Source organism: Schistocerca americana, chromosome 7, assembly GCF_021461395.2.
Source record: "Schistocerca americana isolate TAMUIC-IGC-003095 chromosome 7, iqSchAmer2.1, whole genome shotgun sequence".
Lineage (NCBI taxonomy): Eukaryota > Metazoa > Arthropoda > Insecta > Orthoptera > Acrididae > Schistocerca > Schistocerca americana.
In genome coordinates this window covers 42,295,924-42,307,581 of record NC_060125.1, presented here as the reverse complement: position 1 = coordinate 42,307,581, position 11,658 = coordinate 42,295,924, and the positions used below count along the sequence as shown (strand labels likewise).

Here is an 11,658-nt window from a genome sequence, read left to right as displayed (position 1 = left end):
AGCAAGGATCAAGTCTTCCTACTTGAATGTTTAAAATTCAATTTTTTTATTGTCTCAGACCAGCACCCTTATCTTGCATTACCAAGACTATGAAGAAGTTCATCCATAAAACCACTGTCTCCACTTCTGTTAAAATGTTTGTATAGGTGTTCAAATCCCTCATCCTGTACTGGGATATACTCTCTCCTACATCCCTAAGGAATATGTTTGTTAGCAGATGCAAGAACAGCTCGAACAAAATGGCTGTAGCTCTAGGGTTCTGTTGGATTGAAAAAAATGTATTCTTCTGGGTGGTCTGAGAAACCCTGCAGATCGCCTTTTTAAAATTACATCTAAGTTGTGGCACTGACTTAACCAGTGGGATAAAATATTGAAAATAATCGATCTGTTTTGGCTATGTGGGAAGTCTGACAGAGCTTTTCATGATGTAAGAATTGGTTTATCTTTACGATAATGGCAGACAAATCAAAGGTCTGGGTTGTAGTCTCTCTGCCATGCAGCTGATCTAAATGTATCTATATCTTTGGAGTCAGAGACTGATTAAAGGATTTTATTTTCACTCACAGCCACAGTCTTCGTTTCATGCATACTTCCAATGCGCGTGGTGCCTGTTAAAATCACCAATGCATATTCTTGGATGGACAGTAATCGACAGAGCATTTGGTAGTTTCCAGATTTTATGGATAAATGACCTCTTGAAGCTTTATTGAAACATGAATTTCATCAGTTGTATATGCTGAGATTAGGTGTGTGTGATCAATGTTAGCTCTAACATAAGTAGCGACAACATAATGTGGTAAGTTGCACCAATAACCTCATGACCATGTGTCCTTCCTGTTCTACAAAGAGCCTCTTCATTTTAGGCATTGGTTTCCTGGATGAAAACCATATCAATATTATTACTTAAAATAAAGTTTGACAAGTAATAACTTTCGGCTTGCCTAATTCATTCTACGGGTTGGGGTTGGGTTGTTTGGGGGAAGAGACCAAACTGCGAGGTCATCAGTCTAATCGGATTAGGAAAGGAAGTTGGCCATGCAATTTCAAAGGAACCATCCTGGCATTTGCCTGGAGCGACTTAGGGAAATCACGGAGAACCTAAATCAGGATGGTGGGATGTGGGATTGAACCGTCGTCTTCCCGAATGCGAGTCCAGTGCGCTAACCACTGTACTATATCACTCTGTATTCATTCCATATTTAGTTGGCAAACAAAGACTGAAGGTTTCAGTTTTTTAGACGCTTGGTACTGAGAAGGGCCTTTTGCTAGTGTTTTGTTGCCTAAGTTAGTCTAGTGTTTTAAACCAGGAAGTTCAATAAAGGTATGGCTGTCGAGGCGCTCTAGCTTATTTAACGGTAGTTCACACGCACATTGCCTGTCACATCATGACATAAATCAATATAGGTCATGTGATCACCAATCGCATATCTGTTCTGACCTGTTTTCTTCATAGAATGTTTGCAAGATGAGTTTCAACTTTTTTGTGGAAGATTCAATACACAACATGATAAATTATATACATTTGTGAGAAAATGACATGTATTGGACTTGGATGGTTCGCAGCTTGCAGGGATGTGTTGTATACTAGAGAAGGAAGACAGAAGTGCAAAACAATTCGAAAAAGGGTGTGGCTGTGGAAAAATGTCATTACATGGTACAGAAGGGAAATTTAACACACTATACAAGGATCTCAAGGAACAGAAATCCCAGTTATTTTCATTTGTGATGCCAAATTGCACCCAGAATTACTGAAAGGAACACATTGTTATGAGCTGCCATCACATCCCATGAAAAATTGGTTTGTTTAGCGTTAAGTTTAGTTGCCAGTCCAATACAAATTTTTGTGTAGTATTCATATCTCCCTCAATACCTTTCCCTTCAAGATTTATAGGTTTTCTTTGCATCTTGTACTTGGCTTTCAATATTTCAAGAGCTTTATTTGTACTGAGGTTAGCTAGTGAAACCACATAAATATCGACTACTGACGCTTGCAAAACTGTTTCACACACAATCCAGAAAGCTACTTAACAATAAATAAGCCTGCCACAAACTTGTATTTAAACAAACAACTCTAATACATTACTTGGTGTGTACCTCACAAAAAAGGATCTGACCATTGTTACGATGTCTGATGGCTTCAGTACATTTATTTATGAAACAGTAGAAATTCCTGTCAACATACCAATAAATTCCACTTACCAATCAATCTACTTCTACTCACAGTATTTTTTTTACTTCAATTACAGCCATATTGCAAACATTTCATTATAAAATATTAAATACAGTGACGGTATGTATAAAAATCCACTTCATAAGCGTAGTAGAGATCAAGTATACTCATATCATACAATTCACCCCGTTACCTCACTACCTCAACCAATCTTTCATCATTTATTATAAATTTTGGCAAAAGAAATAGAAGAACAACAAAAAACCGATAACAACTACGAAAATTATGACAAAACGAAATATGGAGGTCTGCACATAGCCATGTATCAGAAGTAAATGAGCTTGAGGGTCACGTGATCAACAGAAGGATGGATCACATCAGCCATCAAAACTTTCTTCCCAAGAAACCTTGTCAGTGCCATTCTGTGTCGTGACATGACGTGGTGTGATGTGATTCGATGTGGATGCCGCAGTTTCAAATACATTGCAGAATCATATGACAGGATGTAACATGATGGCCAGTGTAACTGGCCTTTGTACTCATTGTATGTGACTAGTAGCATCGCAGCACTTTTACTTAAAATATTAATCTACCATTCTGCAGTCAAATACGTGCTCTAGTTCATTTTAGTATGCATGTAACAGAAATAAAACAGCTTTTTCGAAATAAAAAAAGAGAATGGGTAGTATGGCCCCATCGACGAGTGCAGCTAATCTGGTACATAATTTGTGGGTTTCTGTAGTGGCATCATGAGCTACTGTCCACACTGGATGCCACGAATTCTAGGGTGCAAACAGAATAGGGTGGCCAGTAGATGGGCAATCAGCAGCACACGTATGGGGAGAGTAGTAATGGTTGGAGATGCAGGCAAGAGCTGTAGGGGAAATGCCGAGTGTTGTAGGCGAAATGCCATTCTAAACTGAAGCCGATGTTCACATATTTTGTAAATATAAAGTGGAGCCCCTCCATGTCCACACTTACATGGTGACCATTTAAAAAGATATACTCTCACCTCTGCTTCGGTTAATACCTAAAAAGAAATCCGCTGAAAATGCAACAAAAGCAGCGATTTATTTTCGCCTGGCTTGTTAACCAATTGTAATTTTCAGAGAAGCATCATGAGTGATAAAGTTTCTGTAATACCTACATTTTTCTTGTTGCTGTGTTAAAATTTTCTTCTTTTGCCAATACACAGCGGAGTTCACACAATTTCAGGCACAATACAGGCACTACCGCATGTTTTGAAACCATGGTTTATTAAGTTTATGAAGTGAGGAACTGAGGAAAAGTAAGATCAATAGCTTACGAAAAAGCATATCCTTGGTGGAAAAATAAACATATAATGTCTTCACTTATGCGATTCTGTAACCCTCAGCATTTTTGGTTTCACCAGTTATCAATACCCTTAAAGATTGCGTTCTCTAATCGAAAAAGTCTGTAGTTAATGGTATAACACTGTAGATAATGAGGTTTTGCATAATAACCTTATGGGAAAATACTCTCCTTTTTGCATGCTATCATTTTCCAAAATCTAATTTCGATATCTCAAACCATTTATCAAATACAAGGAATATTCTCGATGTGTCATTCTGGCTTTATCGGTGGTGCGCACGATCGCAAATGAGTGTAATACATCAGATCAATTTTCTCGACATTAGTGACAGATAGAGACCTCTAAACTAGTCCCAAGAAAAGTTCAATATGTTGGATAAATTTCATACACAGCAACACCTTATGTAATATGCACCAAAAGCAAAATCATAGCGACCCCGCTTTTCATTGCAAACCTTTTAGAATATTTTGCAATGTCTTACTTAAATGCAAATATCACCATAATTATGACCATTAACGAAATGATGGGCATGTCATGTCATCTTAAGGCTCACATATAAAGATATAAGTAAAGCTAAAATGAAATTTTTACCGAATATTTTTTGTAAAATCGTTTGAGAAATATAAGTGGCATACTCTTCGATTGTCATTGCAGATGTTAAATCAGGCAAACAGTCTCAGCCTCCCCTTCTGAACAAACGAATGGACTCGTCGAGAGCTTGGGATAGAAACTGGTAACTGTCCATTGGCCACAGTATCCTGCACGGACTCTACATAGTTGTAAAGCTTTCAGTATGGCATCAATTGAAATTATACTTGCTGTATGAATGTTACAATATGGGCTACAGCAGTACATCTGTGACCAGAGTGAATGCAAAGCAGACGAAACCCAAATGTGGGATCCAAAAATAGGCTTTTCATAGGGAAAATCTGGGACTTCAAACACATTTATAAAAGAAATAACACTCAGAGACGAAAATACTGTCTGAAATAGTAAACTAACCAACAGCTGGCATGTAAATATCATCTGGAGACACGCCACTCTTCCAAGATGTTAAAATTTTATTGTATTCGTTGATCTAGGCATCTTGAATAACTAATTTTAGTTTAAAAGCTTCCACATCACACTCTGGAGCTGTTTCCTGCGTGTTATCCACAATTTATACAAAGCTTGGTCTTACAAATCATGAAATTTAAACAACTCGCCTTTTCTGGTTACATATATTAAGTTTATTACTTATTCACCCAAAAATCTTTTAAGATTTTGGAATACTGCCATCCACCTCCACACACACACACACACACACACACACACACACACACACACACACACACACTGCTGCAGAAAATCAAACATAGGTTGCTGTTCTTGTAGTTTCAAAAGCTGCCGAGCTGTGGTGGAAGTTAACTGGCGCAACAAAGTACAACCAACCTGAACTTTTTGAGGCATGACATAAGATGCGTCACTAAACACTGGAGTTCACACCTGTAACTGTAGTATGCCACTAGCTGTGCCGAGACTTTTGTTGCATGTGTGAACACAGCTTATTTCACAATGCCGTGGATAAACTAGAAACAATCAGGTAGCCCATTCTCGGGCTCATGCTGGTATTGGCTAACACTTTTGATGTCAGTGGGAATAGTGTTCGGTGCTCCTGCTCAGGGCCTCGGAATACTATCTACCACAGTGTGTGAGGGTTTTAACACTTAGCTCATGAATTGTACATTGTAAAGCACTGATGCACGTCTACACATCACTTAAATCGGAAATTATTAAATAAACACATGTATATTATCATCTTCAAAGACATAATTGTAAGAGTTAAAATAATTTACTTCATTCATAGATACTCACTGTAGATATAAATGATCACAAAACAATCCACCGAAGATTTTTCTTCATTGACAGTTTTTCATGTTTGCTATTGAGCTTGTATATACAGTAGCCTTATTCTAATGGATGTTCCTTGCCTTATGTAAAGAGAAACAACTTTGTGATGCATTTAGGGAAACTATGACGTTGTTGTAGAAATTATCTTTTGCATCACTCCTTCGCACTTAGCAACATGTTGCCAATGAAAACTGCAAGCTATCACTTTAAACTCGTTTATTTTATTGAACTTGTAAACTGAACGAAAATGAGCCCACATCTGGAGATTATGGAGATCCAGTCGTTAATGTTATGTAATGTGTGATGTACCATGAATCCAGAAGAAGTTTCTCTGACACTGCTCAAGGAACTGTCAATGTAAGATCGAATCTGGCGTGTAATGAAACACTGCCCAAATTGTTGTTTTATTGCAGAAGAAAACTAGCAATCGACTCTAAATAATGAAAATGTGAAGGCTTCCACATAAGTACTAAAAAGAATCCGCTAAATTTCGCTTACATGATAAATCACACAAATCTACAGGCTGAAAAGGCAACTAAATATTTATGGATAATAGTTATGAATAACTTCTAATGTAACGATCACATAATAATGCTGTGGGGTAAACAAACCATAGATTGTGATTTATTGGCAGAACACTTAGAAAATGCAACAGGTCTAATAAAGAGACTGCTTACACTACACTTTTCCACCCTCTTCTGGCGTAATGCTGTAAGGTGTGAGATCCGCATCAGATAGGACTGATGGAGGACATTGGAAAGGTTCAAAGAATGGCAGCTCGTTTTTTATGACCGCGAAATAGGAGAGAGAGTGCCACAAATATGACACGCTAATTAGGGTGGAAATCTGTAAAGCAAATGCGTCTTTCGTTGCAGCAAGAGCTTCTTATGAAATTTCGGTCGCAATCTTTCTCCTCAGAATGCGAAAATATTTTGTTGGCACTCACTTACATAGGGAGAAACTATCATCATAATAAAATAAGAGTAATCATAGCTTTCACAGGAAGATTTAAATGTTCGTTATTCCTGTGCACTGTTTGAGAGTGGAAGAGTAGAGAGAAACAGCTTGAAGGAGGTTCAATGAACCCTTAGCTGGGCGCTTAATTGTGAAATGCAGATTAGTCATGGGGATGTAGAAGATGCACATTTATTTACTTCCATAACATACTTCTAACACTTGGCTTGCAGGACCCTGTTACTTCTTTTCAAAGCATAGTTTTCTTTCCTTAGCTGTTGTATCTTAGGTTTTTAGTTTTTAATTTATTCCGTGTTTAACACTGACAACTAGATCAAAAACTACCTCTGTGCTGATCGACTGATTTAATTAAATTTTGCGAAGAAAATTAAAACCTCTAAAGCAGTCAGCATATTTTTGTCTTTTCACATCGACAATCTCCTTAAAAAAAACAATGTGCAGATAATTCGAAAGACTATAGTACATAGGAATGTGTTTATAAAGATGATAAACATCCGGCAATAGGCTATTTTCCTATGTTAAAAATATGGTTCAGGCTGTTATTATTCTGATTGATTATGACATATAAATAACAATTATGGTCAATATTCTCACGAAATATCTGTCATTTTTATGTAATTAAAGCTCAAAAATCATTAAATATCAAGATCTGATCATGTGATCAAAAGCGTTCTGTTATTAGCTGATGCTGTAGTGACGTCACAAATTATGAGTAAGACGAAGCTATACATGTGTTAAGAAGCATTAGCCGAAGTTACTACGCTTTTACGTACTGTTTCTGCTAACAGTTTAGATATTTAGTGATAGAAAACGCAATTATAACTTTTAAGTAACAATAGAAAGGAATTTTGTGAACGCTGGTAATCGATCCCTTATGAAACTAGATGCGTTTATGCTCCACCCATTTGGAGTGGCGATATGTGCAACGACAGACTCCCTGCAACATAATTAAACTCGTTCAAAACAAAGGAATTTTAGAACATTTATAAACAGGTCCATATATTGTAACTAGATTGTCGACTACCAGTCATGAGCTATGATCCAAAGCACAATAAAATTAACCTTGGCAAAACTTATCACTGTTTTCCTGTCTAGAAGAAATGCAGCAGGAAAGCTACTTGTAGCAGGTAGCTCAGCATGTTCGGTCAGAGGGTTAGCTGCCTTCTGTAATAAATGAACTGAGTGAATGGTTCAATGATAAAGCTTGAACGGGAGTCATAGTATGTCCACCCAAACTAATAAAACGAACAATAATGAACAAAATAAGATTTTAAAAAAATAGTGTATCAGACTGCAGATAAAGAGGTCACATGATCTAATCCTGGAGCATAATACATTTTTAAAAGTTTTACGCAAACTACGAAAATAGCGTTACAAAGAAGTGATGTTGCAGTTGATTCGATTGTGGAATTTATTATATCTCTCTTGACATTAGTCTTACTCTGAGATATGGAGAAAAGAGAATAAATGCACTTACTTTGCAAACAAACAATTCACTTTTTTGGAAAGCACTTCTAGTACTGAAGATATCACCATACACCCAAAGTACAAGGACGTTTACGACGATGAGGTTATATGGATAGATATAAAGTGTACCGTATACAACATGCAGGTGACACAAACGTGAGGGCTGTGATGTAGTGAGTATAAACTAATGTTCTCATCTGACACAGACCTACTTCATCTTTATGTAAGATGATGAAACTGTAAAAATTTAAACAATAAGGATCCTAGCTGGACAGTACAAAGAAAAAAAATTGTTTCTAATAAAGCAAAAAGTGTGTGGTCACATTAAGTAGAAAATATCTTTTTGAATGTGATGAGTGCGAACAGTGAAGGGAAATGTAAGCGCATGTGAACAGCAAGGGAAACACAATAATATTCTGTTCCTGATTGATGTGGTGAAGTTTTGTGTCTGTGATTTGGTTTTTATATGAGAGGACTGTCGAGTGGTTCTACAAATAAGTTCAAAATGTTTTTTCATGTTAGATTTGAACCAGCGATCTATGGACATCGTCTTATAAAATTCGACGGTCTACAGTTCTAACCACTAAACTACCGTACAATTGAGATGTAATTAGTTGAAACAATTTTCACTATGTGTTTAATTTCGCTGAATGACGCAACCTTTCGTTGTAACAGTGGGAGAGCGTATCTCGGAAGCTAGTTAATGTTAACTTCACAGTGTAACATATTTTTACTTCATTAATGAAGTCGTGCATCGACATGGTGGCAATTTGCTGGTACAGGGCAACCACATTTTATGCGTCTTATTCTCTGAACTCTCAAAAACAACTTTTCAGGAGTTTTTATAAATGTTTATGTACAGTATGGTACCACACATAATTTGTAACCAATTTTCCGAAATAAGATATCACTGTGAATTAGCATTGTACAGTTCTTTAACTAGACAGTGACATCACAGGCATCACATCGCACCAATGGAGCGTTTTAGTGGGCTTTCAAATTATTTGAATTTCATTTCCATTTTCATAAAAGAATACTGAAATTTAAGATGGGGAAAAAACCATGTTAGGAGCATAAAATGACATAATTAATCATTTCAGACAATATCCAGAAAACAGTCAGGTTGTCCTTCCTGGTGCCCACTACAAACTTGGATGTGTCTCCATGCTAATTTGGAATTTTTTGTAATGGCAAAAAATCACCTTTAATTATCTTTTCAAAGAAAATACCAAAAGCTCATTTTTCAAGTTCATGATCTCCAGGAAGGAAAGGATCTTAACAAAATCTTGCATTATTCAAATTAACAAGATAATTTCTTTTACAATGTGATGATCGTCTGCAATGCAGTTTTCTTATTTTTTGGAAATCGATGGTAAACGACATCCGCAATTTTTATGGGAAGCATTTATGCGTTCAGCAGTAGCACAATGGTTTCCACTTTTGCTCAGAATACTACAAATCGACCAGCAAGAAGAATAACTAATAAGCATCTGCATTCTATTTATTTCAATGGAGAGATTTGTAAATTTGTTTGCATTAACAATGCACGAGTAGTGTTCTCACCTCCCTCTTCTCGCTTGCTGTATTCCTTATTGCGCATGCGCGGCTTCGTGATAGTTCCGACAGTCAGGAACCTTTGGTTTTATTCGAAGTCTCGAACGCATAATTTGCACGTTTCTTTGTCTGACGGACTGTGGTGCTGGTTGACACCTCTGCTGATCAGCTCTATTCACGTTGCTGAAATGTTTCTGATGTAAATAATTTAAATGGTTCAAATGGCTCTGAGCACTATGCGACTTAACTTCTGAGGTCATCAGTCGCCTAGAACTTAGAACTAATTAAACCTAACTGACCTAAGGACATCACACACATCCATGCCTGAGACAGGATTCGAACCTGCGACCGTAGCTGTCCCGTGGTTCCGGACTGAGCGCCTAGAACCGCTAGACCACCGCGGCCGGCTGTAAATAATTAAACAGTGTAATAGGTAAGCATGTTTTTCATGCTTAGCACAACGCGTTTAGAGAATTTAATCGCATTGTCAAGTGAAAATATGTACGTAAGTATTTTGCGTACTGTTTGTATGTATGTTGTGCCTCTCTTGTATTGCACTGTGTCGTCTTTTCGAGGTTAAGTTACAGTATGTGCCTAACACAAACACACTGTGAAACTTCACAAACAGTATAAGAGTGATGGCTTGCGGATGTCTTGTTTTCTGAATAATTGAGAAGGTACAGTATCTTATAACAAAGAAAAGACGGCTACAGTGCAAGGCACGGAGCATAACACAGTCACTCTAATGTAAATATTTTATCATGAGGTTGAGATATTCTCGAAACGCGTCGTGCGAAACATGAAAAAATACGTAAGTGGTGCAGTGTTTCATTACTGTATTTTAAAGCCCGAATTACAGTTGCTGGCTTTCCAAAAACATAGGTTTTGATGAATGAAATTGAGTAAAATGTTTCTGCTTCCCATTTGTGGTCTGCACTTGCACTTCTTGAAGAACCAGTAATACAAAATGTTAACTGAAGACGTTCTTTATTATTCCCGACACCATTTGCCCCATTAGTGGTCTGTTTTCATTACATATTTTGATTATATGCATATGATAAAACAAAAAAAAAGTTGAGCAGCTTGTCTCATTGATTTTGGTAACACAAATTTTGTTCCTGATTGACAATACATTGCAGATAATTAGTACCAATGTTAGTAAACATTGTAGCAAATACCCGAAAGTATCTAATGTGAAGAAAAATTATCGTTGGTTTAGTTGGTAGTGAGTGGCCGCAATAAGTCCACTGGTTAAGAATGCAGCTTAATTTCACTATTTATGTGTAACAATATAGCATGCTTATTTCTAACTATGTATCTCCCCTGTAAAGGGAGCCAACATAATCTGTTCGTGTCATTTATAGCAATGAGTTTGACCTCCCTATTATCGTCTATTGTCATCGGATCCTTGTATGGATGAAAAAAATGTATCCGTTTTGAAAGTGATGTTAAAGGATAGAGAGATTCTTTTACTTTTGGTTCATCAGACTTTATATAGGCAACATATTTCTACAGAAAAATCCCTCGAGAGAACAAGATCACACTAGGAAGTATTAAATTTTCATAAGTTTGAGAAATACAGTTTCTTCACCAGGCTATCAGGAACGTAGAACTTCCTATCTTCAATGACAATGCTATGACCTACGAGACTGGACATAAAAGCTCTGCACTTGCGCGCGCTGATCCCTTTAGTACAGGCTTATAAAAGGATTTGGAACCAGGCAAAGAATTAACTCTGATCAATCGAAACTAGTTGCAACCGTCCATTGGTCGCAACTCGAACAGATACCACGCAGTCACTAACCACGGGAAGAACTGGGAGAGTGCCTGCGTCGAAAGCATTCACATGGTTGAAACTGGATCTCGAACGAATATAGTAATCGACTAATCTCGGAAAGTACTGTCACTGTGGTCGCTGGTGTGTGAGCATAGGGGTGGAATAGAATGTATGTTCGAGGTTAAGTTGTTGTAAACGTAGCACGTGATACATTGAGAAAAACACCATGGGAAAACTAAATGTTTCCATTTTGCGGTATCTCACGAAGGAAGATTTCCGTGTTCTAACTGCAGTAAGTTTGACACTTTGTTGCGTTACCTGTAATAAACCACATTATTTTGAGAAAGTGAAGTTGTTGATCTCAAAAGCTTTCGTTTTTTTTAATCGGTAAAGTGACTTATTTTCGTCGAACATTTCATAGAAAAACACACTGTCCTAATAACCTTTTATAATTTAGATACATTGTCAATGCCGGATATTCATTGTATAGTG

At 37.1% G+C, this 11,658-nt stretch overlaps 1 protein-coding gene across 1 annotated transcript in view; it reads left to right on the top strand.

The window, feature by feature from the left end:
- The first annotated feature begins 11,189 nt into the window (after positions 1-11,189).
- The window catches only part of LOC124622573 (serine/threonine-protein kinase RIO2), an 81,532-nt gene continuing 81,063 nt past the window's right edge, over positions 11,190-11,658 (top strand). The window contains exon 1 of the mRNA XM_047148321.1: positions 11,190-11,458. Coding sequence (XP_047004277.1) covers positions 11,393-11,458 — 66 coding nt within the window. The 5' untranslated portion in view covers positions 11,190-11,392. The remainder of the gene's footprint in view (positions 11,459-11,658) is intronic.